Source organism: Cucurbita moschata, unplaced genomic scaffold (genome assembly GCF_002738365.1).
Source record: "Cucurbita moschata cultivar Rifu unplaced genomic scaffold, Cmos_1.0 Cmo_Scf00029, whole genome shotgun sequence".
Classification (NCBI taxonomy): Eukaryota; Viridiplantae; Streptophyta; class Magnoliopsida; order Cucurbitales; family Cucurbitaceae; genus Cucurbita; species Cucurbita moschata.
In genome coordinates this window covers 200,567-227,344 of record NW_019268545.1, presented here as the reverse complement: position 1 = coordinate 227,344, position 26,778 = coordinate 200,567, and the positions used below count along the sequence as shown (strand labels likewise).

The window sequence follows — 26,778 nt, the reverse complement described above, 5'->3', positions numbered from 1 at the left end:
ATTATATCAATTTGATACAGATACAGACAACCTGACACGTAGTAGTTAGCAGCACCGTGAAGAATGGTGGGAAGTTCCGGTGCCGGACCGTTGGGCTTCCCTTTGTTCCTTGAACCCACGGCCGGCCCTCTTGATCTCTTCGCGACTGCCACTTCTCTCCGTCTCACCCACTCTCTCCGCCGCCGTATTACTCATCACATTAGCCTTACCTTCGCTCTCCATTCGTTCGATAAGGTTCTCTCTCTCTTCTCTCTACTTTTCAATTTTCAGTTTCTATATCCAGTAGCTCAATTGTGATGATTCGAATTTTGATCTTCTGCCATTTATTTGTGCAATCGTTTCGGGATTCGAATTTTGTATGGTTTGAACTGTTATTCTGTTAACTGTTAAGAGAGGCGATCTTATCGGAATATTTTGAAATCTGTTTCGTGGATGATGCAAATTTCTCGGATTTTGTTTCTCTCTATATATGGACCTTGCTTGTGGCTAGCTGTGTTGCATAGGCCAGTGGTTTACATGAATATGGATAAAAAGTTTGGAGGATTAATGCCCTTTAGAAGAAGGTTTGCGTTTTTCAAGTGACTTGTAACTTGACAAGATCATTTGCTGCAATTTTTCTTCTTATTATTATTTTGATAGAACACAAAAGTTTGTATTAGTTGTGATCTTTTTACCCCCTATGAACCATCTCCAGGCCTTCAATCGTTGTTCTATGCGTTGGTTCGAAGTAAACTAAGGGCCTTAAAAACGTTCCACTGAAGGATCTTAGTTTTAGCATCCCTTTGAGAACACTTAGAACCTTATGAAAGATACCAAGAATGTCATGGGCAAGCCAAGAAAGGGTGGAATCTTGGACAAAAAATTTCATCTGGTGTAAGCTAAAGGGGAGTGCATAAGCAAGTGATCAACGTGTTTCATAGTAAAGTTGGGGTGATGAGAGATATTGGAGGACCTATTTATAGTTTACGGTGTAATCAATGTTTAAAAGGCTAGAGGCAACCTTCAGGCTTTTCCTCCTGAAGAAGTTAGGTATAAGCCTGGAAGCAGTGTAAACCTTAAGCCTCGAATTTGATTAAAAATATTTTACAAATACTCACTTGGTATGACCTGAGTATTTAAAACATAACAGTCAAATAAAAGTATAAAAAATTACCCCTGACAATTGCCACTTAAAAAAAAATCTATGACATCTTTAAAATCGCTACTATTGTCATTAATAGGATCAAGTTGTCCCATAACTTTTTTTTCCAATGCTTAGAGTGTCACAATAGAAAAGTAGTAATAATTCAAACTCTCACAGCTCAAGCCTTCATATCTTTGAAGAATGAGGTTGTGAGATCCTACATCAATTGGAGAAGGGAACAAAGAGAGGAGAACGGAGCATTCATTAGAAGGGCGTGGAAATCTCTCCCTAGCAGACGTGTTTTAAAACCTTGAGGGGAAGCTCGAAAGGGAAAGCCCAAAGAGCACAATATCTAGTGGTGGACTCGGGCAGTTACAAATGGTATAAGAGCCAGACACCGGGTGCGTGCTAGTGAGGACGTTGGGCCCCCAAGGGAGGTGGATTGTGAGATCCCACATCGGTTGGAAACCAACTTTGAGGGGAAGCTCAAAAAGGAAATACAAGGGTATGGAAACCAACTTTGAGGGGAAGCTCAAAAAGGAAAGCCCAAAGAGGACAATATCTGCTAGTGGTGGACTTGGGTTGTTACAGAGGCAAATTAATATTATTCTTCTCATCATTGCACGAGTCATAAGACTTTAAGGCTCAATGGACTTTCATAGAGGCGTAAGCCTCTTATGGTTCAAAGGAGGTTTAAGTATCAAGGTTAAAATTTTGAGTATTGCCTCGAGGTGTGCCTAAATGCTTAGCCTCAATAGCATTTTAAAACATTGGGTGCGATTGCAAGGACTGTTGACTAGGATGTTGGGGGATTGTCTATTTATTAATCCAGAATTTTGTGGAAGGTTGGCAATCTAGCCACTAGTTTGTGTTTTGTTGTTGTAATACGGCATGAGAAGTTTTGAAGATAGATATTAGTTATAGTTATAGTAATGCTATGGAGGTGAGCCTTATATAGTTTAATACATCACCACGAGCTTTAATAACTTCAATTTTATACCATTTCTAACAGCCCAAGTCCATCGCTAGTAGATATTGTTCTCTTTAGGCTTTCCCTCTAGGTTTTAAAATGCACCTGGTAGGGAGATGTTTCTATACCCTTACAAAGAAGGGTTCGTTCCCCTTTCCAACCGATGTGGGATCTCACATTTCCACTTGCTCTGGAATCTTTTTCAGGATATCATCAACTTCAAGGCTAACCGGGACATGATTTTATGGAAAAATTAAAGCTCTTGAAAGTTTATCTTAAGGAGTTGAACAGAAAAATGGTAATTGATTTATTTATTTCTAAGAAAAGTAGGATACTATTGTGGAGTTGAAGATGTTAGATGGCTTTGAAGACATTGCTCTCTTAATGATTTGAGGAGTCATAAAAATTCTCGTAAGTGTAAGTGCCTTCTTCAATACATTATCTTCAAAGAGGAAACAATTTGGAGACAAAAACTTCAATACTCAAAGCAGCTTAGGAAGGTGAGATGAATACATAGGTTTTCTATAGTCTAAAAATGGAACTTGGGATGAATGGCTGCTAACAGAGGCATGTTAGCTTATATTACCTTTGGGATGGTTGTGATTGACCTCCTGCAAACGAGTAATTATTGCATGTACAGCTAGATTGGAGTTTAATAGGTATGTTGATAGTTCTTGCGCGTGCCAATGAATTCCTTGTACCTAAATACCTCTAGACATTTATAATCAGTTTTCCCTCGCAACTCAATTGATGTTCTCTAGTATGCTCTCTGCTGTCCAACCACCTTTCGTCCCCGCCTGCGAATGCTTGAAATCTTCGGTTCATGGTTGTTGCTCATCGTCGATTCAAATCAATTCTTGTTGACATTTTTTCAATGTTTCCCCTCCAGTTTCTTCCTTCTTCTATTGAGACTTGCCTTCATTGGAAATTTTCAGACCACTCACTTCCCCTTCTCCCCCCTTGCCTTTCAATTTTTGTGAAGAACCATTCACGGAGAAGGATGTGATCTCAAACTTACCTCTGGAAATCTCGGATTTAACTGTTGCCACATGGGTTTTTTGTTTTTCTTCCCCTGATTGTCGGTTCTCATGAATTCCCGCCGTCAATCCCTCGATACTTAGATTCAGGAACGCAACATACCTTTGATCTCATCAATGTCTCTTCCGATACCATCCATCCTCTCTTTTAATTTTTTTGAGCCATTTTTTTTCCAATCTCCCCCGGATGAATGCCAATACCAATTTGTTAGGTATCCAAGCACAAAAAATATAACAAAACGATGAAGATTACTATATTGGAATATAATAAAGAATTACAATATCAATAATCTTTCAAGGGGTCTATCTCTTTCCCAAATCCCACAATGGACCGTCGCACCAAAAAAATCCCCTCTTTAAGGTCCCTAACTCTCCTTATTTATAACCAAGTCAACACTAGCTAATTACCCACATGCCCTGCCCTTACTACTATCCTATTAATATTACCAATATCCCTTACTAGTACTCTCACATATTCTTCCTTTGTAATTAACTCTAATGGCTTTTCTTTTGTCTGGTAAACCCCTAATAAACCGTACATTTAAAATTTCTTTATATATCTATGAAAAGCATCTCATTTTAATATATTTAATTTCTTATATTGCTCTGTATTACTCAGTGTAATCTTAATTTTTGGTCAACATAGCTTTCCTTCATATAAATATTTTTGTGCATACAAAGGCCTTATTTGATTATACTTGAATTAAAATGTTTCTACAAAGCTATTCAATGTGTATTAGCTATTTTAAATAGTTTCTGTAATGATCTTAACACATTTTTTTCAGTTTCTTTGATTTTTTAATTGGTGAATCTTGGTTCTGTACTTCTTAACTCCATTTTTTATACTGGTTGAAGCATAATACTACTTTGTGATTAATAATATATTATTGTCATGCTCTATTTCTTTTCCGGCAGAAACTTGCTCCTCTTATTGAAGTCTCTTCTAAATTGAAGAGTGCATGGTGTTCAAGAGCTCTCCGTTTTCCAGGATTAAATTTTCTTGAAGTATCTAAGGATATCTTATCATCCACTCATGCTGCTTGTTTATATTTCTTTGGTGGCGGGGATACTGGTAGTAGCTTAAAAAATGAGGCGACATCTCACTGGAAAACATCAAATAGAAATCCACAAAACGATCGAAGATGGACCACTATTCTTCTTGGTGTTAATATTTTGTGAGTTTTACAGTTAGTTAGCCATTTTCTCTTTGATACAGCTCCTACGATCATGTCCTCTGATGTATAACTTTTCTTTTATTCTTCTGATTCCTGTTTATCTTATCTGTTAAACATGTGGTGTGTTTTTTCTGCAGAGCTTTTCTGGCTCAAGTTGCATCAGAAGGAAAGTTACTCCTATGGGGATCTAAGGTGATACTCAGTTACTGCAGATATCATGTTTGGCATATAATTTTGTGACTGTGTTTGTCGGACGTTTACTGCATGATTCACTTATAATTTGCAGATAAATGCTCTAATAGATCAAGGACAGTTATGGAGGTTGGTCACGTCTTCTTTTTTGCATGCAAATATTGGGCATTTGATGGTATATGGTTCTAATATTTTGTGGCATCTGTTGCATTATTTTTGTCTTCTTTAATTACGGGAAATCAACACTTGAAAGTTTTTGTTGCAGGTAAATTGTTATTCTTTAAATTCTATTGGTCCTGCAGTGGAGAAAATCTCTGGCACTCGGAGATTTCTTGCAGTGTACTTTGCCTCGGCAATTGCAAGTACAATTCATAATCTCAATAAAATAGCCATGATATTATTAAATACCTTTTTGACTCGATCATTTCAAGAAAATCAGGTTCATCCATGAGTTATTGGTTCTGCAAGGCACCCTCGGTTGGTGCATCAGGAGCAATCTTTGGATTGGTATGACTTTTCATTTGCATACTTGACTTTTGCCAACAAGCATGACAGGAAAAAAAAAAAAAAAAGATTGTGATAGTAGTTATGGATTTTTTTCCTTATATCAGGATGTTGGGCTTTTTCTTTCTTTTTTACTTTTTATTTTTTTGTCAATCGAGTTCTTCATTTACGGTCTTCTATAAAGTTCACTCCTGCTGCTTCTCTAAAGGTTTATCTGAACGTGAGAAATTGCAAGCCTTAGCTTCTGCTTTGAAAATTTTGATTATTTGCATATTTTACATCCAGAACATACTCTAAGGTGTGGCCTTGAAGCTCCCTACCTGTAGAACTTTTAAGTCTGGCAAGAATGGGTGACTTACCAGAGAATAGTAGGTGCCTAGTTGATCAAGCAATAAGTCCCATCCTAAGAAAGGCCTTATATGAGAGACTACATGTCGAAGGATATGTCGAAGGATTAACCAAGCTGAGAATAAATGATATCTATTACTTTGCTTGAGTAGGAGTGTTGAAGGATATTTGTGTAATTTCATTAAATAAGTGAAGCAGTCGACCTCGTTATTTGTCTTATTGGATTTACTTACCTAATATCTAGGGATTATTATTTAGATTTAGCTACCTAATATCTAGGAATTTATTTAGACATACGGTTACCTAGTATCTAGGGTATTTAGACACACAATTCTCTAGAAATTAATAAGAAAAACAACAAGCTAATTTAGACTTCCAACACAGCATGTTGCTAGCATTCGTTAGGGGTATCTCTTGACTAGAGCCTATTTTTGTAGTTTCCTTTCATTTTTGTGAGCTTCTGTTGTGTACACTCTTGTACCTCTTTCATTGATTCTCTATAAAAGCTTTGTTATTCATCAAAAAGAAAAAAAAAGAAAAAAAAGTCTCGTCATAGACGGCTATATATTGCTGACGTGGGAGAAAAAAAGGCTACACTTGTTACGTTTAAGTTATTTTGATGAATGGTTGGCTCTTTATTTGTTCCTGAGTATTTTAATTTTTAAACTTCTGATTCAGGTAGGATCCTTTGCTGCATTTGTTGTGAGACATAGAAAATTGGTCGGTAGAGGCAACGAAGATCTGCAGCACATTGCTCATATAATAATCTTAAATATGGTGTGTTTTCCAATTTCCTTTTCTTTTGTCAGATTATTATTGTTAATTTTTTTATGGTTTTCAAATTATCATGTTATGGTAAGAATAGTGAAAATAAACTATCACATGGTCGTTCAGAATACTGATCAGTGTACCTGTTAAGTTTACTTCTACCATGCGGATCAGTTGGCAACCTTTACGAGAACCTGGAATTGCATCTATAATTACTATTCTGTAACGTTAATCTGTTAGTTTCTATTTAACTTCTTGTGTATGTTATTAGGAGAATAATTTCCATGATCATTTGGCTTGCAGGCTATTGGGATGATGTCTAGAGGCATCGATAACTGGGGACATGTAAGTTTGAGAGTAAACAATATTTATTCATTTATTTATTTCTCCATTGAAGACTACTATACTGTTACTGTTTGTCAATAAATGAAAACATTTTTTTTTTTTTTTTTAGTTAGCTGGAACTAGAAAATGTCTGTTGTCATAAAGATTGCTTGATATGTTCAATAATTTGAGGCTGAGAAGCTTTAGACCTCATTCATTCAATTGCTTCATTTGGCTTCAGTCATACCTTATTCATTCAATAGTGTTCTAACCCAAAGCCCAAAAGATGCTGAAATAAAAGAGTGAGTAGAACATAACTAAAAATGTACAAGGCAAGGTGCCTAAGTATTGATAGTGTACTTGTCACCACTGCGTTAAAATTAAGCATCTCGGCTAGTGGTATTGTGTGCTCTCCCCTGCTGGCAAGTTTGGGTAGAAGCCCTGACACCACTCAAACTTGAGGGTTGATTCCCACCTCCCTCATGGTCCTTCGAGGGTAATTATTTGCCATGTGGTCCTCTTAGCCACATCTAAAATACGCACCTGAGCATGTCAAACATCGACCACAACGATATCTACCACTATTAGTTCACGTGAAAACCTTAAGAAAGAGGTGAGAACTCAGTTCTCCTTCGAAAATGTCGAATTCATAGCGAAGCGAAAATTGTGAGAACTTAAAATACGCTGGGGAATAATAGACTATGTCAAACAATTCTCTGCTTTGATGCTGGATATCAAGAATATGTCAGGACAAAGTATTCAGCTTTGTCGAGGAAATGCAACATGGGCAAGAACAAAATTTACGAACACATAATCAAGATCTTGCCGTTGCATTTGCGGCTGTAGAGAGACTCCTGAACTTTATTGGTGAAGCGGGCTTTCAAAGGAAACATACATCATCCCAAAAGTTCAGCGGGCTTTCAAAGGAAACATACATCATCCCAAAACATCGAGAATAGACCTTTCAAACCTATGGGTTAGAGGAATGATAGCACAAACAAACCTATGGGTTAGAGGAATGATAGCACAAACAAGGAACTATGAAATAACTTAGTTTACAATGTCTTCTATGTAAGGGACCCTATAGACTCTATGCTTTTCGTCATTGAGCTGCCCTCAGGGCACTTCAAGCCTTAGTACAAGGAGGTTATGACCCAAAAGCCAAACTAGTGGTAGAAAAGGAAGAGGACCACGACACTCTTTTAAGAATGGGAGTGTTGAAATTTTTATCAACCATACTAAAGAAAGTTGATCCAAAAGAAGTATTCGAGAGGGACTGATGTTTGATGCAATAATCCATTCTTGGCCTAGTAAGAGCAATTTAGTGGACTCAGGTGCGACTCACAACTTCATCTCTGACTAAGAAGTCCGTAGATTGGAACTCTAGAAAGAAACTCTGGAAAAATGAAATCTCCTAACTTAGAGGCCCTACCCATCAAGAGTATCCAAGAGAGTCTCTTTAAGGTTGGGAGCTTGGTCAGGAGAGATGGTTCTCGTCGTGGTTCTTATGGATGACTTCGACGTGGTACTGACATGAATTTTCTTCTAGAGCACAAAGTCGTCTCAATGCCAGTAGCGAAGTGCGTAGTAATTACCAATTGCAATCCCACAGTGATCTTTGCAAGCATCAAACAGTTGAGTAGATAAAAATGATTTTCGTATTACAATCAAACAAAGAGCTTGTCTAAAAAGCGCCCACATTCATGGCCATATCTATGGTAAAAGATGTAACAAATACAGAACCTGTCCCAAGTGAAATCAAAGATGTCTTGCACAACTATGTTGATATAATGCAAGATAGCTTACCAAAGACGTGCCCTCTCGTCGTGGTATTGATCACGAAATTAAGCTCTTCCTAGAGGTCAAACCCCAGTAAAAAACGAATATCAGATGGCTTCACCAGCTACAACCAAACTAAGAAAGCAATTAGACTAGTTATTGACTGCAGTGTTTAGTTTCCCTGTAAAGGTGTCATATGGGGCCATTGTTATTTCAGAGGGAGAAAAATGGGACAGCATCGACTATACAGCTTAAAACAACAAAGTGACAGTACGTCACAAGTATCCCCTGCCAATAATATCTGGCATGTTTGACCAGGGGCCAAATACTTCACAAACTTGAACTTGCAATCAAGATATTACCACAAATCATAAACTTTATGGGACCAAGTTTATGATTTGTCTTCTATGTTGTTAGTTTTTCATTCAAGTTGTCTAGTCATACAATTTACATTAATGAGAAAGAGAAAAAGAAAAGAAAAAAGTGAGTAATGAGAGAAAGATCTGAGATTCAGCATGCAATACAACCGGCCAGTTTGATAATTTCACCTTTGTAATGACGTAAGCAAAAGGTTATGAAGTGTTGGTTTGGTTGTCAAGGAGACATTAAGGAATGATCAGCACTAATTGAGAGAAATTTATAGTCCTGAAACAATTGAAGATGGGGTGAAGAATTCAATGGTAAAAAGATTAACATTTTATTCCCTCTTGTTGACAGTGAATTATCTTAATATAAAATCTAGTTATATTTTTTAGCTTAATGAAAAATAAAATAACCTTTTTTTTTTTAGTACGAGATGAGAACTTGAACCTCAAATCTCGAAAGAACAAGTGATGTTTTAGTTGTTGAGTTATGCTATAATGGAGACCGGTGCAAGACTAAATTAGTTTGCTGTTTTTGAAGAGTATAGTGCCTTTTATACTATAGAAAGGCTGTCTCAATACAACTCAATTCTGAGATGCTAGGTAACCATAAATCTAACTCAATCTCTAGTGTAATAATAAATCTAACTCAATTCATAGATACTAGGTAATAACAAATCTAAATAAATTCATCCCTAAATATTAGGTAACAATAGGATAAATTGGGGAGATCAACTACTTATTTAAATGAGATTACACAAATATCTCCTAACTTTTAATCCTTCGACACTCCCCTTCAAGTTGAGTAATAGATATCATTCATTCTCAGCTTGAATACTAGTTCATGAAATAGTAAGCTATGAAGTCTTTTTGTTGGCACATTTGTCTCTATTGAAGTCGTGAGAGCACAGAACTCATACATGCTATCCCCTTGGAGTACTTCCACAAGCGTTGCTTGCTTATCTCATGCTCACTCTCTTGAAGCACTTCCACGAGCATTGCTCACTTTTCTCGTTCTCACTTTCTTAGAGCACTTCCATGGGCGTTTCTCGCCTCTCTGGTGCTCACTTCTCTTGGAGCACTTCCACAGGTGTTACGTCTTTCGTGCTCACTCCTCTTAGAACACTTCTAGGGGTGTTGCGCCCCTCTCTCGTACTCACTCCTCTTGGAGCACTTCTGCAAGAGTTGCTCACCTCTCTCATGCTCACTCCTCTTGGGACACTTTCACTGACGTTTCTTGCCTCTCTTGTGCTCACTTATTCTAGAACGCTTCCACGGGCCTTGCTTTCCTTTTTCGTGATCACTCCTCTTAGAGCACTTTCACGAATTTTGTTTGCCTCCTTCATGCTCACTCATCTTGGGTTGGGTCTTGGAGACAAGATGGATCCCGAATTCCTCCCCAGAACTCGATCTACGACGGGAATGAAAAAGAAGAGAGACTTTTTCTCGACAGCAATTTAACCTTTCGGATGTAAATAGGTGTTTGTTTGGTTCTTTCTCCTTCCTTCACCTATGAGCTCTTGCATGAGTGATTATTCGTTCGCCGTAACCAGAAGTCAAAATTGGGGTGATACCCCGGGATGGGTAGGAGCAGGTCGAGTCCGTATCGCCGCAGAGCACTGCGTCCGGACAGAGAAAATAAGATAATATACAATGTCTCTTTTCTTTAACAAAATAATTCAGTTTTTTTTTTAATATGACTTGCTACTTCTTATTTTATTATTTTATAAAATTGAAACTATGCTGCTACAAAAGCAATGTAAATTTTTACATATTATTTTGTACTTTTCTCTCTAGTTGAGGAAAAGAGTATAATAGGCGGGTTTATATGGGTGCATGTGGAACATAGCTTAGAATGGAGTATAATTATGCAGGAAAAATTGCATTTGAAGCACCTGCAATTTCCCTTGTTATCTGTTGACTTGACCGCCTGTGATTTATTTGGAATGAATATTTTCTTCTGAGAAATTTTAAAGTCAACCAATTACATGATGGAAATATTGGTAAAATGAATATATTGGTAATATTACTAATATTATTGGGATATGAGCAAGGGTAGAGTGGTAATTAGCTAAGCAGTTAAGTGGAGGAAATGAGATCATATTTTGAGTGGTCCATCCAAAGTGGGTGGATTATGGGAGAGAGAGAGCCCTCTCCAAAGGCTATTGTTATATTGTAATCTTTTCTTTGATGTTGCAAGATTTTTTAGTGTGTTTTCTTATATTCAGATACCTAATACAGCTTTAGAAAGGAGAATAATTATGCAGGAAAAACTGCATTTAGACCTGCAATTTCCGTTGGTATCTATTGACTTGACCTTCTGATTTGTTTGGGTTGAATATTTTCTTCTGAGAGGAACTTCCAAGTCAACCAATTGGAAGACGGAAATTTCTTTTTAGATAGCTGGAACAGTCTAAGCCCACTGCTAGCAGATATTGTCCTTTTTGAGCTATTTCTCTCAGGCTTCTCCTCAATATTTTTAAAACGCGTTTGCTAGGAAGAGGTTTCCACACCCTTATAAAGAATGTTTTCTTCCCCTCTCCAACCGATGTGGGATCTCATAATCCACCCCCCTTTGAGGCTCAGCATCCTCACTGGCACTCGTTATCTCAAAATCCACCCCTTTCGGTGCCCTGAGTCATTGCTGGTATTCGTTCTTCTCTCCAATCGATGTGGGATCTCACAATCCACCCCCTTCGGGGCCCAACGTCCTTGCTAGCATTCGCTATTCTCTCAAATCGATGTAGGATCTCACAATCCATCCTCTTTAGGGTCCATCATCCTTGCTGACAAACTGTCTGATGTCCACCCTCCTTCAGGGCTCAGCGTACTCGCTGGCACACTGCCCGGTATCCATGCCAGCGAAAACACTGAGCCGTTATTGCCATTACAATAACGGTGGTAATAAAATCACAATTAGGGGGAGGATATTTGGATGTGCCGTTTTCAACATCTTTAAAAGTCTTAAGATCTGAATTTTTTCAGGAATAGTGCAGCATAAACTTGAAGGAGTAAATGCAAAATTGACTTTTGTACTATTAGCTTGTTATAATTATATCTTCTTTCATTTTGAGCATTTATCCTCCTAAGCTTATGAAATTGTCACCATTTTAACTTCGTTAATGATACTTTGAACTAAAGAGGTAAAAGATGAAACCATTAAAATAGTTACAATGATGTTCCAACAAAATCTCTTGTTTTAAATAAACCTAACCATTTCCATATGAAACCTCTTATTAAGTATTGGAGCATGCAATTACTGGAGTGATTTGTGCAGTCATTTCTAAATTTAATTGATCTGAGTAAAATGTGAAGAATTATGGATTGAAACTTTCTTCATTTCAAGCATTAAACTGTCAAATGTTGCAAAGATGGTTGTATGTGCAACGTTGTCGGGGTGCTGATTTTGTTCCATTGATATGTCAGCTTGGAGGATTTCTAGGTGGGGTAGCAGCATCGTGGCTTCTTGGGCCTGCCTGGAAGCAGGAACCTTCTTTCAACAATGGCCGAATAACATTTACAGACAGGGCTCCAATTTTTTACCTCATCAATTGGAGAAAAAGAACCTAGATGAGGTAAGTTTCATTTTCCCAGCATTTGAATGCCTTGTATCTCTTGGAAAATTGCATTCTCTGTAAGCTTTTTGGTCAATACAAATGGGGGAAAAATTGTAGAAGCATCATCAAGTACTAATTGCGAAGAATGTGCATGTACAGATGTACTCCTAATATTAGCCTTGCAAGGTCTACTTTTCTACTTTTCTATAGTTTTAGGCCATAGAAACTGAAGTTGGTGTATATTTTGATTTGAAAAATGGTTGTGTAGGAACAAATTTGATCATTAATTAGCCAATGTTTACATTAGGGGGTTTATATAACTCGATAACTTGACTAATTTGGACTATCTAATCCAAACCACGTTTGGATTGTGTTAGATTGTTTTTGTTTCAATTTGAGTCGGGTTGAATTTTTAAAAACTAAAAATTTGGTTCGGTTTGCAAGTTGACATTTTTTTTTTACTGGGTCAATTCAACCAATTCAAAAATAAGGTTACAATTCAACTTATCTTATCATTTAAAAAAATTAAGATTATTCAACCTTAGTGATACATTGTGATGTGTTTTAACTTGTAAATGTTTGATATTGAAATTTATAAAATTTTAATTATTAATGTAACATGTATGGTGGGATAAGTAGAATAATTTTAATAACTAAAAAAAAAAAAAAAGAACAACCCGACAACTCAACTTAACTTGAAAAATATAGAGTTGAGTTGATTGGGTTGTAAGCTCTATTGAGATTGCTCTTGTCGTCAAAAACTTAAATGTTTATATAAAAGGATGAAAACTAAGTTTTAATTTTTTTAAAATTTGTCGTACAATTGAAATGTTTTAAGAAAAATGATTTGGAAAACATTAAAATCAAAGCCAAAATTATTTTAATTTGAAAATTCGACTAAATGATAATCCGAGTTGATAACTTTAAGTTAGCCATATAAAATATTAATGGTGAGTAATGGTTAATTTGTAGAGTAACACTATATTAGTATTTATGAGATGTATACTATTCTCTCGAAGGAATCTCTCCTTAAGTTATTTATTTATTTATTTATTTATTTGTTTCGACATATTTTGATCGTATGACATATCCAATAAATAATATCACGTTTTTCTATAACTCGAGGCTAAAGCTTCCCGTTCAAAGTTTCCTTCCTTTTTCTCCTTTCCTAACTAGAAATTTTTTCTTGCCTCCATGATAATGGTTGTGATGGCATGAAAAAACTTGTGTTCCTTCTCTCCCCATTCCTCGCATGAAGAGATATTCCTCGAAATAGAGATTCTTCATCCCACTAAGAAGAGAAAAGTGAACCTTTGAAATTATACCTAAAAAATTAAATGAATAATGGTCAAATTCCCAAAGCATTCTTGTTTTTATAAAAAGATTTTTTTACCATATTTTCATAACTCATTCGTGTCGGTTCACATCACGATCTATACTTCAAGCTAAGTCTAGGTTTTATCCAATCATTGTAAAATTTAAAGAAATAGTTTGACAGAAGTTTGGACATAAAATTAATGTCATGGGCTAACATGAGTTGACTTGGTAAATTGGTAACACCAGGTTAAGCTAATCATGTCAGTGACATTTGGAGTTAGGTAGCTAAACGATGTATGATGATTCACGTCTATGGCCCCTGCATGCACCATATTGTTTGTGCTATGTGTATATGTTTATGTAATGGCATATGATGCTATTATATGTATGCATTTGATATTCATTACGCCACGTAGTAAATGAAATGAATTACTATATACGTCATGTTATGTATTGCCATGTAAAGTTATGTGATGGATCATATGATGACTGTCATGTAAACATGATGCATATATGTACGATGTCATGGATGCATATATGTACAATGCCATAGCCTGATTTGAGCTACCTGAAGCACGGATCATGACATAGACTGACATGGAAGGGATAAAAAAAAATCACTTCTAAAAATAAGGAAACTCAAAATAAAAAATAAAACATAAAACATACCTAAAGTTTATACATAACTTTATAAAATCTAAGTTTAAGTTCAAAATACAAAAAGGGAAACAATTTACAAAATACGGGATAAAGACAAAAGACACAAAACCGAAGGAGACTCCTAAAGTAGGTTGTCTCTATGGTCGTCTACTTCAGACTGCTCCCTTCCTTAACCAGCGTCTAGTCATTACCTGAAAAACGGTAAAGAACTAGGATTAGTATAAAATACCCAGTAAGTAGCCTGTTTGTAGGCTCTTGATCATGTACATAGCCAAAGCTAAGGTACAACGTTCTAATCCTGATCATAAGACATAAACATGCAGGTTTGTTCAGGGCTCTAGATTTTGAGGTTCTAAGTTCTGAATTTTGAGGCTTTGAGGCTTTGATCAATAGACTGCCTAAGCCCTAACTTATGTGCTTATGTAGTCCCTCGCCCTAGGATAGGTTTAAGGAGAGTGGATTTCATTAGGTTGTCTACTTCATTTTCCACGCACAATATGTAGCACTAGTCTTGATCTTGAGGTTACTAGATCTCATGGTCGGTAAACAAAATGAACCTAAAAAAAACCTATGTTTGGATTCGGCTCATAACAATCCTAACATTTCTCATCCATTATAATACAGTTTGAGTCTGACATCCTACAAAACTGAGCAGGGCATCCCACAACCTGAGATTAGAAAAACATGTGATTATAGTGTAGTGCATAGTGGAAGGCCTAGGGTGAATTACGACACAAAGCAAGTTTGAATCTCTTACATTGAATGGTACTTAGCTACCTAGGCGTGTATTAGGCTTAGAGTTATTGTTGTGCCTTTTTTAGGGTTTGGTTGGGTCATACTCGTAGAGCTAAGGAAAAAGTCATAGATTCATAATTTTGGCTCCAACGAATCCATCGTAGAAAGTTATGAACACATTTTAAGTATACAACATTTTATATAGTTCATGAAGGCTCTATTCCAAAGCATACATGTTATTCTCATGCTTAACCTTCTTAAAACCATGCCTATATCGTTTACAATATCATAAATAGGTGTTAGGTAAAATTTTATTATCATTCGGAGTTCATTAAGACCATAAAATATCATAGAAGGTATGATTGGGCATTTTCGTCATTTTTAAACTTTATCGTTGATTTATACTCTAAACATGCTCCTATAACCTTCAAATTAAGCCCCCATCATGAATTCATAGTATAAGATCATACTTTACAATTTCATGTACTGGAAAGTTCATTTAGTGGATCAATTTTATAATTTACTTAGTTTTAGGCCTTAATAGGTAACTACTTGTCACAATCGCACTTTGATGACAACGGACATGCGATTGTGCAGCACTCACTTCCCATCAACAAGTGAGTTAAGTCTATTCGTTCTTACGTGCCCTACGACCAAGCAACATATACTCGAGACTCTGGCCCCGGTTCAAGAAGAAAGTTTTAGAAAATTGAGGCAGAGAGATTTAAAAGAGAGTTTTGAAAGCAAGATTTGAGGAATTGAGATTAGTGTTATATGGGAATGTAAGCGAAAAGGCAACAACAACGGCTTACTGCATATAACTTATCGGGTAGGGAGAAGTTGACAACCGTAAAACGTCTAATTAAGGTTCTTAACATGTGGTTCTTGTCATAATCTTACTGTATCCTCTTAATATTAAGTAAACATAACTTTCTAAGACATTTCCAAATGATTTCTACCCGTAATTCTTAAGAGAAGTTTAAAATGGCTACTTTCTGATTCTATCACGTTCAAGGACTCGGTTCAAGTTCTTCCCAAACTCAAATCCTTCAAATTTTCTTAAGTAGGTCCCCTTTTGTGTTAGCTTTTAAAATCCATTGAAATTTCCGTGAGATCTTATTATTAAGAGAGTTAATTTGACTAAAAGCACTGAAGGGTTCAGAAGAATCAAGGCGTGGTCGGTTCAATTAAACCACCCACGTCATCATTTTCTTCCTCTAGATAAAAAGGAGACGTGCGTAGTCTAAGAGAGTTAATTTGACTAGAAACCAAGAAGGATTCATAAAAATCAAGTCATGGTTAGTTCAATTGAACCGCCCACGTCATTATTTTCTTCCTCTAGACAGGAAGGAGATGTGCGTGGTCTACCTCTAGCGACTAAAACTTGAGTTTCCTAGCCTTTTACAATGCTCCTCTCGTATTAGTTTGTTTCTCCACAAAATCTCTAGTCCTAACGTCCATGAATGTCTAGGAATTAGTTCAATTTCAAATGATTCATTATACGTGAAGACGGATTGGAGAAGACAAGTTACACACCATTCGTATTTTAAAGACTTTATCAAGCCTCGAGCTTTTCGAAAAAAATTTCCTTTCTTTCCACCGAATCTAATGGCATACACCTTATGGGATGAATTTCTCACAAAAAAAAAAGAAAAAAGTCAACTTATTCGCACGCATTTCAAAACCCCTCAGCTCGAACTTCCTTCATTAAAATTTACAATGACACTAAAGCATTTGGTCTTACTCAATCAGATTGAATACCGATGGTGAATTTAGGAATTTTCTAAAAAACAGTAATAAAAAAACTTACTCGATAGTTTGAATCTCAGAATTCTCCTTAACCCGAGCTTATTAACCTTCATGCCCTTCTTCAAACTTGCTCCTTAAGTTTCCAGAAACACAAAGGACATGATCATAATAGATAAATTTTACACTATAACTCGAATTGAATCTTTTAATTTTTACCTGTAACTCATAATTAAGAACTGAAGTGGGCGAATATGTTTTGGAAATTTTCCGCCTTCGACTCCTACAAAAATATAGGTAATCTACCTCTAAATGCGTAAATTTGTCCAAACACGAGGTTAAAACCTAAATTGTCGTGGATTCATTCTTGAGGTTTAAGAGGCCTCACTTCAATTCAAAAACATGGAGAGAAAATCATCCTCGGTCTCTTTAACGGCCCTAAGGTCATTCACTTTGATTTGTACACGATTTTTCTTAATCACAACCTCAAGCCAACTCATACATTCTCAACCGGGCCTAAGTGAAAATTCAGGCGACCATGTTCATACGCGCTCCTTTGTTTCTATTGGTTTCTAGTAGCGTGAGCATGTGCATGCATACATGAGGCCGCCTAGCGGGTTCATGTGTGTGCGTGTGAACTGTGTATAAAAAAGTACCATGCATTCAGCGCTACTCGAAAAAGAAAGTAGAACCCAAGAAATAGTCACGAAAAGTAGTTCCCACCATATACCATATTTCCCAAGTAAAGCCAAAGCTCTCAGGTACGGATGATGACATCAACTCAGGAAGCAATGGAATCAAGTCACATTAGTTATATTTCGACATTTATGTTGTCGTCTCGATGCTAGAATAGGACAACAAAATTTATTTCTAAACTATGATAAGAGATGTTGTTTTCCGTTTTCAACTATATTAATTTTATAACGCTATTACATAAACTTGATATGAATTTATGAACTTTTAAGTTCACGTCAACTTTTAATGCAAATTGTTTTAACCATATTATTTAAAATTATAAATAAATCAATATATTTCAAAATAATAAATAAATATTTTACTAGGAAAGTCTTAAAATTAGTTAATTTATTTTTTAATACGACAGAAAAAAGCTTTTATCTATATATATATATATAAATAAATAAATAAATAAATGTGTTGAAAATATATTTATATTAAATATGACGGGATAGAGATTATATTCTCCGTCCCTAATTTCATTTTTCTAACGAAAAAAATAGTATATTTTTATATTATTAATAATAGATATCTTAGAGTAAATGAAAAAAAAAATGAAATGAATTCTATTTTTTTAGCCTAATTGTTTTGTAAGAAAATTTAAATTTAAAATTTGAATACAATAAAAACATTAAAAAAAAAATTATATTATTAATTAATTAATATTAAAAAAAAATAGAAAAAGAAAGAGGGGAAATCCAAAAGAAGAGAGAGAGGTAATCGTCCCTCCCAAGTCCCAAGCTTTCAAATTTTGAAAAATCCAAACCTCCCTCTCTCTCCCTCCCTCCCTCCCTCCCTCTTTTTTCCTCTCCCAAAACGTCTCTCTATAAGCGCGCTCCCGACACCAACCCTCAGATCCGTCTCCATTTTCACTCTTCTTCCTGTTTTTCCCCCCTCTAATTTCATCTCCATAATTGTAAGCTCCTTCTCCTTCTTCAATCTCTGCAACTTAATGCCGGATTCCTTGTTCTTTACTTCTTTCATTTCATGCATTTTGCTTCGATTCGTGTTTTTTCTCCTGTTTTTTTGTTTCCTAACTCTGCGCCATTTGTTTTCGTTTCAACTCTTTTCAACATGTTCTTGCAGGGATCTCATTTTGAATTTCGATTTTGTTTTCCTTTTCATTCATTCAGCTCAAGAACTGTGCGATTTCTACTAATCTCTTCGCCATTTTTTTTTTATTAGTCAAGAATCTAGAATAACATTGTTCGTTTCTTCATAAGATCTGCTAGATTCTAATTTATCAGGGGAATGTGTTCTTTGTCGGATTACAATTCTAAGAACTTTTGGAGGAATTTGAAAGAAAACATGGATGCATTTTTGCGTAGTTGTTGAGTATAGGTCGTGAATTAGTCTCTGTAATTTCATGCAATTTGCTGAACTATATGAACTTTTGTTGAATCAGTCAGTTCGAATGATCGATGCTCCGTATGGTTCTTCTTCTCATAACAATCTGTTTGATATTTGTTCGGACAGAATGGATTCGCTCCCGGATGCTATTTTTCAGTACGTTTTGTCACATATGAGCAATGCTCGGGATGTGGCAGTCTGCAACTGTGTATCTAAGCGATGGAAATACTCAACACCATACATTAAAAGTCTCTATTTTCCTCGCAATTCCTTCGACAATCATTCAGGTGGGTTGAGTCCCGACATCATCATTTGGAGAATAATATCATCCATTGTTCACTTAGAGGAGCTTGTTGTTTATAGCCCATTTTCTGGTGCTGGTCTTGCTTCATGGCTGTCTAGTGTCGGCCCTTCGCTTCGACGTCTCGAGCTAAGAATGGACAATCTGGTTGATCTTCAGGCTTGTCAAGATAGCCATTCCAAGTTAGAATGCCTTAAATCTGCAGCAAATTTGGAGTCACTTAAATTATGGGGTGTCTTAATGACACATTCACCAAGGTGGGATGTGTTTCAAAAGCTAAGAAACCTTGAGATTGTTGGTGCTAAGTTAGATGATCCTGCTTTGAACACGGCTCTTCGTGCATGTCCTAATCTATCCAACTTATTGCTCCTTGGCTGTGAAGGCCTTACTTCAGTTTCAATTGAACTGAAGCATTTGGAGCAGTGTAAGCTGGATTTCTATGGCTTGGGAAACTGCTCACTCATGATCAATTCTCCTAACATTCAACTCCTTGAAGTTCAAGGCTGTAGCTGGATTAGAGCCTGTGGGACAAGTTCCTTGAGAAGTCTGTCAATATCCAACAATGCAGGTAATCATCATAACTACAAATCTTCTAAGCACACGAATTATGCTCATAACACTCGATAATAGAAGCCCTTTGTGAGATCCCACAGTTAGGAATCACGAATCTCCTCAATGGTACGATATTGTCCACTTTGAGCATAAGCTCTCATTGCTTTGCTTTTGGTTTCCCCAAAATACCTCGTAACAATGGAAATGTAGTCCTTACGTGTTCTCTTGTAGTACATACCTGAAGTCATCAATATAAACCTTTAGCCAATATTCCTTCTTGCATTTTCTCTCTTCTATTCTTTGTATTCATCTAGATCGAGTGTGTGCGTTGTTGTGCGATCCTATCGGTTGGAGAGGGGAAATAAGCATTCTTTATAAGGGTGTAGAAATTTCTTCCTAGTAGACGCATTTTAAAAACCTTGAGGGGAAGTCCGAAAGGAAAAGTCCAAATAAGACAATTATCTACTAACGGAGGGTTTGGGTCGTTACACCTTAATCATGATAACTTAGTTTTTTATTTTGTATGGAAACCTTTGATTCAGGAAGAGTTTACATGGTGGATTTTGATCAGCTGGTTTCATTGGAGTCATTGTCCATAAGAGGAGTTCAATGGTGCTGGGATGCAATAAGCAAAATGCTTGAATTAGGGAGTGAGGTGAAGCATCTTTACATGAAAGTTGAGTTCACCGGAGACTTTGATGCACTTGAACCTTTCCCAGAGATTGACTTTGTTGAGTTTTTCAATAACCATCCAAAGTTGCAAAAGTTTGACATTCATGGAGCCATGTTTGCTGCTCTTTGCCAGAAGAACAGCCTTAAAAATGTAAGTATAATCACTGCCATTTAAGGCAACTTGTTCTTGAAATGGATTTCTTGGCTTATAAATTACGTTCTTTTGGGACTCAGGTGGATCCAGATTTTGTAATCTCGTGTTTGGAGGAAGTATCGGTTTCGGTTAGATCGCCGTTGAATGCCGAACAGAAGATGAATACTCTCGAATCGTTGATAAAGTATGGCAAGAATTTGAAGACCATGGTAATAAAAATTCTTCGAATGAAGAGTAGCCATAGCAGTGCAGATGATTTCTTTGATGAGATTTGCAAGTTTAGATATTGGAATCGCAAGATCGTTCGTATCGAATAAAAGCATAAGTGAGGCACTTTTTTTCTCGTTTTCTAATTTTAATTGATCATTTACCATTTTTATTCTCTGATTACACAGGTTGACCTGCTGAAATGTTTAACTTGACTTGATCATTCTCTATGAATGAAATCATAACTAAATGTCAGTTCCAAAGTTCTTCGATGGAACCATCATTAAAGATGTTCGGTTGATGTTGTTATGGATGTTGTTAGCTTGATCAACTAGTTTTAGGTCGTAAGTTTGAATTCATATTTGCTTGAATTGGAATATGCAAAAGTAAAAATAAACTTATATTGGTAGGGAAGAATTATAATTTTTTTTTTTTCATTTTTATTGAACAAATTTTTTATTAGATAAATGTAGCTTTAAAAGTATCTAGTAGATTAATTTTTTGAAACCGTGGAGACTTAAAATTGTATTAGATTTTTTGAATTTTGAGGTGTTTGTATTTGATATTTTTATTAAAACTGGCAAATTTATCTAAACATAAAATTAAAGTGTTAAAAGTTATAAATTTATTCGTGAATATTAGAACATCAAATGGAGTTGTATGAAAGGACCTTGCGATCTTTAAGAAATTTCTTTACTTAATCTTCTTATAATTCGAGCCCTTAGTTTTTTTCTTTGTATAGTTTTGCATTCTCATAACAAAAGTATCTTAACTTCTCCAGCTTCTTGATTAAAGTGAGACATGCCTCTCCAAACACTGACTTGTAAAGTGACTTGCTTAGTGGTATTGTGTATGCTGCTATGTAAGCCTATAAAGCATTGTCTAGCACGAAGGATCAACTTTTCCTATTTGGTTGGACTTTTATCTCAATTTGACCATTCGTTTAGGAATGATAAAAATGATAAGGTGAAGTAGTAGCTTAGGACAGCTTGCTAGTAGGACATGACGTAGGACATCTCATCTAGGTGATGGAAGTATGAGACCCATCATGATATTTTGTTCATGAGACATGGTGTAAGTCATCGTAATGCACCAAGCACGTCCTAAAGTAACGCACTGCGTGGTGGGAGGTCGTCGTAATATCCTCTTCTAAGTGCATACTTCATCATAACGCACCTAGAAGAGGAACATGGCATCGTAACACACTGTGTGGTGGGAGGTCGTCGTAACACACCTAGAAGAGGAATATGGCATCATAACACACTACGTGGTGGGAAGTCGTAGTCACTTAAAGTATAGTAGCATGGCACCAAGTAGACTTAAGTATCATGACTTTAGGGTATGAGTTTGCATGGTCCTAAGGTATGTTAGTTCTTGGGGCATGGTACGTGAAAAGCTCTAGGTATACTTGATTCTTATAGCAAACCCTATTCATGGTACATGTATGGCCCTAAAGTAAACACAAGCATTCTCATGGATATACTCATGTCATAAGTACTCAAGAAATCTTAAGGATGACATGACCAAATGGAAAACTTAAATTCTTGAAAATCCTTAGTCTTAACAGGTCATATATGGTAAGTTTCCACATAAATCATGGTTGGAGCCCCAAACATGGTACGATGCTCCAACCATGGTACGATGGCCATGAAAATTTACTAATCTTGCTAAGTCATAATTTGGGGTCTTGTATAAAGTTTCATATAGTTTAGAGGTCATTAGGGTCGTGAATTGTAGGTAGATTACATTAGGGGCATTATGGTCATTTTACACCTCTAATTACTTTAGATTCTTAACCTTGTCCACCTAACTTAATGTATGACCTTAATGTGCCATTTGGTGGGTTATTTTATTGTTACTTAATTTTCGAGCAAAATGCTCGATTTAGTTCCTTAACTCACACAGTTCTTCGTTTGTTTCTTCCATATTCCATTAGTTCCTACTTAAATCATTTAAGGTTTATTTTAAATTCCAAACAATTTCCACTAGTATTTCTTAAGAAAAGATTAAATTGGTTACCGACCTCTTAGTCGATGTTTGGGTCCTCAATTCTTGAGTTTTTGGCACTCGAAGTACTCCAATTTTTATTTGGTAGGCTTCTTGGGGTGTCTAGTTTCTAGAACCATTGAGAATTTTATGAGAATTGATCTAGAAGGAATTCAATTAAATGAAAAATCAAGGGAGGTTAAATTTGGGTTGACGTGTCTTCTTCCTCCCATAGGGGAAGAAGACGCTTGTGCTGTTAGCACCACCTTCTGAAAACAACATTGTAGAGCATTTCTCCCCCTCGTTCCTTCAAAAAACTTAAAAATGGAACAACATGTTATGTTAGGATATGGAGCCTGCTTATTTACAGCTTAGTAACGGTTATACATAGTAAAGCTATATATGGTAAATGATATATGTGGTAAAGCTATATACGGTAGATAGTTATATATAGGTTCTAATAGTAAACTGAACTATATATATCACCGATGTAATTTCTGTAGTCTTTATATTCTGTTACTTTACATACCTGAAGTAATCAATATAAACTTTAGCCAGTATTCCTCCTTGCATTTTTTCTCTCCTGTTTTTTGTGTTCATCTTGATCAAGTGTGTGCGTTGTTTTTTTGTGTTCATCTTGATCAAATGTGTGCATTGTTGTGCGATTCTAACCACTAAAATTAAAGCGTTGATTTGATGTCATTTTTACTCGAGTCATGGGATACTGTTGTTGTTGCAATTAGCAGTTCTTGAGGATCTGATAAACTGAAGTTTGATTAAATTTAAGATGTAGTTCTTAGCAAAAGTATTTGCAAATGGGAAATTGGAGATTCATTAGGCAATGCTCTTAGTGTTGAGTGAAGGAGAAGAAGTAAATCAAAGAGCTCAAACAAACACGGGCGATCAAAATCAAAAAATCGAGAAAAATCTCCAAACAAACCCAACGTAACGTGTTGGAGCTGTGGAGAAAAAGCAGAATCATAAATTTACAAATGATGATGATTCTATATATACAACAGAAGATATTGATGATGCTTTAATTCTTAGTGTGAACAACCTGGTTGAATCCTAGATTTTGGATTCAGGTGCATTATTCCATTCATCTCCAAGTAAAGAATTGTTTCGAAATTTCAAATTAGGAAATGTCGGAAAGGTGAATCTTGCCGACAACAAATCCTTGGAAATTGAAGGGAAGGGAGATGTCTTGATAAGATAAGGAATCACTACAAGGGGAATAAGATTCAGATTACCTTGTTGATCGAATTTCTCAAAGCAAGAACATTGTTTGAGATTCGAACCACTCCACAAGCAAGATCGATCACGTCGAGCTTGAATGATTCTTGTTGATCAAATATCTCAAGGCAAGAACACTTGCTTGTTCTTGCCTTGAGATTCGAATCACTCCACAAGCAAGATTGATCATGTCAAGCTTGAATGATTTTACATGCAACCTAAACTACATAGAATTGCAAAGAATCTTAGTCGTTGGCTAAAGAAAAGCACAAATGCTTCTTTTACTATATTTTCTAAGTCTCCCTTACAAATACAACATACAAGGCTTTATATAGCCTCAAAAATGAAACTATTAAAGGCATTACATGAGTTGTAACATTCATACTTTATGGCCATAATTAGCAATTATGTAAATATAACCTAAAGTAAATAAAAACTCTTAAAATACAATAATTCTAAATTACTCTTTATTGTAACTCACCCAAAATTTATAACAATCAAACTTCATTCTTCTTCAATGTGCATTTATTGAAACATCTTTTGATAATTTTGACAACTTTTTCTTCACATCTTCATTGAAGTATATTGTATGATTGATGTCTTTTGGTTCATATCACTTACTCCTGGAGTTCTTTAAAATTCGAGAGTTATGGTTCACCAATTCCCTTCAAACCTGTTTCTGCACACTCTAAACAAGATTGTCCACAACTTTGGTGAAGAAACTAAATGTTGAAAGTGCTTCTAACCTAAACGTCCAATATGACCGTCATTGAAGAAGCTTGAAAAAAGCTTGACAGTGCTTCTAAACTACAGACAAATTCGTCGTGCAAGGCCTATTTCATTTGGTTTATGCACCTCCAAGGATCATTTTCATTCAAGGTCGCGAAGGGCGAGCCTACCCAATTGGAGAAAATCGTTTTCGAGTAAGAATTCGGGGAAGTTCGAATTTTTGACTTATGGTCCTTCTCATCCAAAATTAAACATTCTATTAGGTTCAGAGGGTTAAGTTTGACATTTTTATGAAGGAATCGAGGCCTAACTTGTCCTCGACCAAGATGCCTAAGAAGACCAAGTTCTGCGTTTTGGGTTGAGTTGCAAACCAAGAATTGAACTCCAAAACTTGTCAAGCTTCTACAAAGTCATCCCTTCAAAATCATCTCTTAAGTTTGAGTAAGGTATAAGAAAGGATTTTCATGAAGAAGTCGTGTCTTGAAAAAGTCCCAAACACTCTAACCAATAAGAAATTTTAGTGGGTCTACTCCGGCGAGGAAGTAGGATTTAATCCCATTTGGACAAGACTCAAGATACTGTACATGAAAAAGTAGGAAAATTTTATCTAACTCTTGTTGTATTAGGATCGCACAACAATGCACACATTCGATCCAGATGAACACAAATAATAGGAGAGAGAAAATGCAATGAGGAATATTGGCCAAAAGTTTATATGGATGACTTTATATATGTACAATAAGAATATAAATAAATAGAGTACATTTACAAAGCTCGATATATATGGTTCAGTTTACTATGCATACATATATCATCTATATATAACTATCTACCATAATATAACTTTTTTCTATATATAGCTATTTACTATTAATGACAATTTACTTTATATGTCATTTACCATATATAGTTTTGCTATACCGTTTACTAAGCTATAAATAAGCAAGCTCCATAACCTAATAATTCTCCCACCTGGAGACTGATCCAGTCAACCAAGAATTTCATTCTCAAACCACCATCAGTACCTTCGCTGCACCATACCAATTAAGGATTTGCATAACCTCAATTTTCAACATCAACACATTTTGTCAACATGGCTGATGGATTCTTTGCACCCTCTATCTTCTCCAAACACATATCACCTTCTTCTGCTAACCTGTGAGTGAAATGATATCGCCTTCTGATGTGTTTTGTCTTTGAATGATAGACTGGATTCTTCACCAATTGCATGACACTCTGACCATCTGTATAAAGAATCTTCTTGTGCTACTTTTTGCCTAATTCTTCTAGATAGTTTGTCATCTATATGATCTCCTTTCCAGCTTGAGCTATTGCCACGTACTCAACCTCAGTAGATGAAAGAGCAACGCATTTCTGAAGCTTAGACATCCAACTCAATGTTGTTCCATCTATAGTGTAGATATATCCAGATGTGCTCTTGCTAGAGTCTACATCTCCACTCAGATTAGCATCCACAGAACCTTGCAGAACTAATTTGTCATTGCTATAACAAAGTGAAGTATTAGATGTACCTGTCAGATATCTCAGAAGCCACTTCACAGCTTCCCAATGTTTTTTCCCCCATGTACTTGCTAACAACTCTCACTGCATGTGTTATATCAGGTCCAGTGCAGACCATAGCATACATCAAACTTCCAACTGCAGACGCGTACGGAACTAATGCCATGTGCTCACTTTCTTGGCTGTCTTGGGACTTGGGAGATTGCTCCTTTGATAATCTAATACGATTTGGCAAATGGGTAGTCCTGGATTTAGTATCATTCATCTTAAATTTGAACAACACCTTCTGTGAATTTTTGCTGAATCCACCACATCTAAATGGTGGTGAGAGTTCTCTTATTTATAATCATTTACTGAATACAGAATATGGTAAATTAAAAATAATATGAAAATAGCAATAAAAGGAAAGAATAATAAATCAATACATTATATTTTTCTTTAATAAAAGGGCAAATATGGTAACCCGTAATGTAAGGCAAATATCTAATGAACGGTCAACTATCCTTAACACCCCCCGAAAGCTGAGCGTCGGATTTGAACGAACGTGAAGCTTGGATCTGAAAAATTCAAAGAGAGGTCGAGAAATACTCTTTGTGAAGATGTCAGCAACTTGGAGATGAGAGGGTACATATTGTGTGCGAAGTCTGCCAGTGATAACAAGTTCTCGAAGGAAATGATAATCTAGTTCAACATGTTTGGCCCGCTTGTGAGAAACGGGATTAGAGCTCAAAAAAATAGCAC

At 36.0% G+C, this 26,778-nt stretch overlaps 2 protein-coding genes and 2 long non-coding RNA genes across 5 annotated transcripts; 3 read left to right on the top strand and 1 right to left on the bottom strand.

Annotated features, from left to right (window-relative positions):
• LOC111464041 (RHOMBOID-like protein 10, chloroplastic) lies at positions 1 to 12,459 on the top strand. The gene is made up of 9 exons (XM_023108087.1): positions 1 to 234; positions 4,046 to 4,305; positions 4,443 to 4,497; positions 4,592 to 4,672; positions 4,763 to 4,859; positions 4,937 to 5,004; positions 6,028 to 6,126; positions 6,421 to 6,462; positions 12,009 to 12,459. Exons 1-9 carry the CDS (start codon positions 64 to 66, stop codon positions 12,150 to 12,152), a joined length of 1,017 nt encoding a protein of 338 aa, XP_022963855.1. The 5' UTR covers positions 1 to 63; the 3' UTR covers positions 12,153 to 12,459.
• LOC111464043 lies at positions 6,476 to 8,666 on the top strand. The gene is made up of 2 exons (XR_002713982.1): positions 6,476 to 7,503; positions 7,573 to 8,666. It is a non-coding gene; the product is annotated as an uncharacterized LOC111464043 (long non-coding RNA).
• On the bottom strand, positions 10,011 to 26,331 carry LOC111464042. The gene is made up of 3 exons (XR_002713981.1): positions 26,321 to 26,331; positions 25,151 to 25,239; positions 10,011 to 10,021 (listed from the first exon to the last, which is right to left on the bottom strand). It is a non-coding gene; the product is annotated as an uncharacterized LOC111464042 (long non-coding RNA).
• Positions 18,108 to 20,889, top strand: LOC111464040 (F-box protein At1g10780-like). 2 transcript variants are annotated; one of them, XM_023108086.1, is made up of 4 exons: positions 18,108 to 18,248; positions 18,809 to 19,551; positions 20,078 to 20,358; positions 20,442 to 20,889. In XM_023108086.1, the coding sequence occupies exons 2-4, from the start codon at positions 18,810 to 18,812 to the stop codon at positions 20,676 to 20,678; spliced, it is 1,260 nt and encodes a 419-aa protein (XP_022963854.1). In that variant the 5' UTR covers positions 18,108 to 18,248; position 18,809; the 3' UTR covers positions 20,679 to 20,889. The 2 variants fall into 2 exon arrangements, with proteins under 2 accessions (XP_022963854.1, XP_022963853.1); XM_023108085.1 differs by having other exon boundaries at positions 18,738 to 19,551.
• Positions 26,332 to 26,778: the final 447 nt, after the last annotated feature.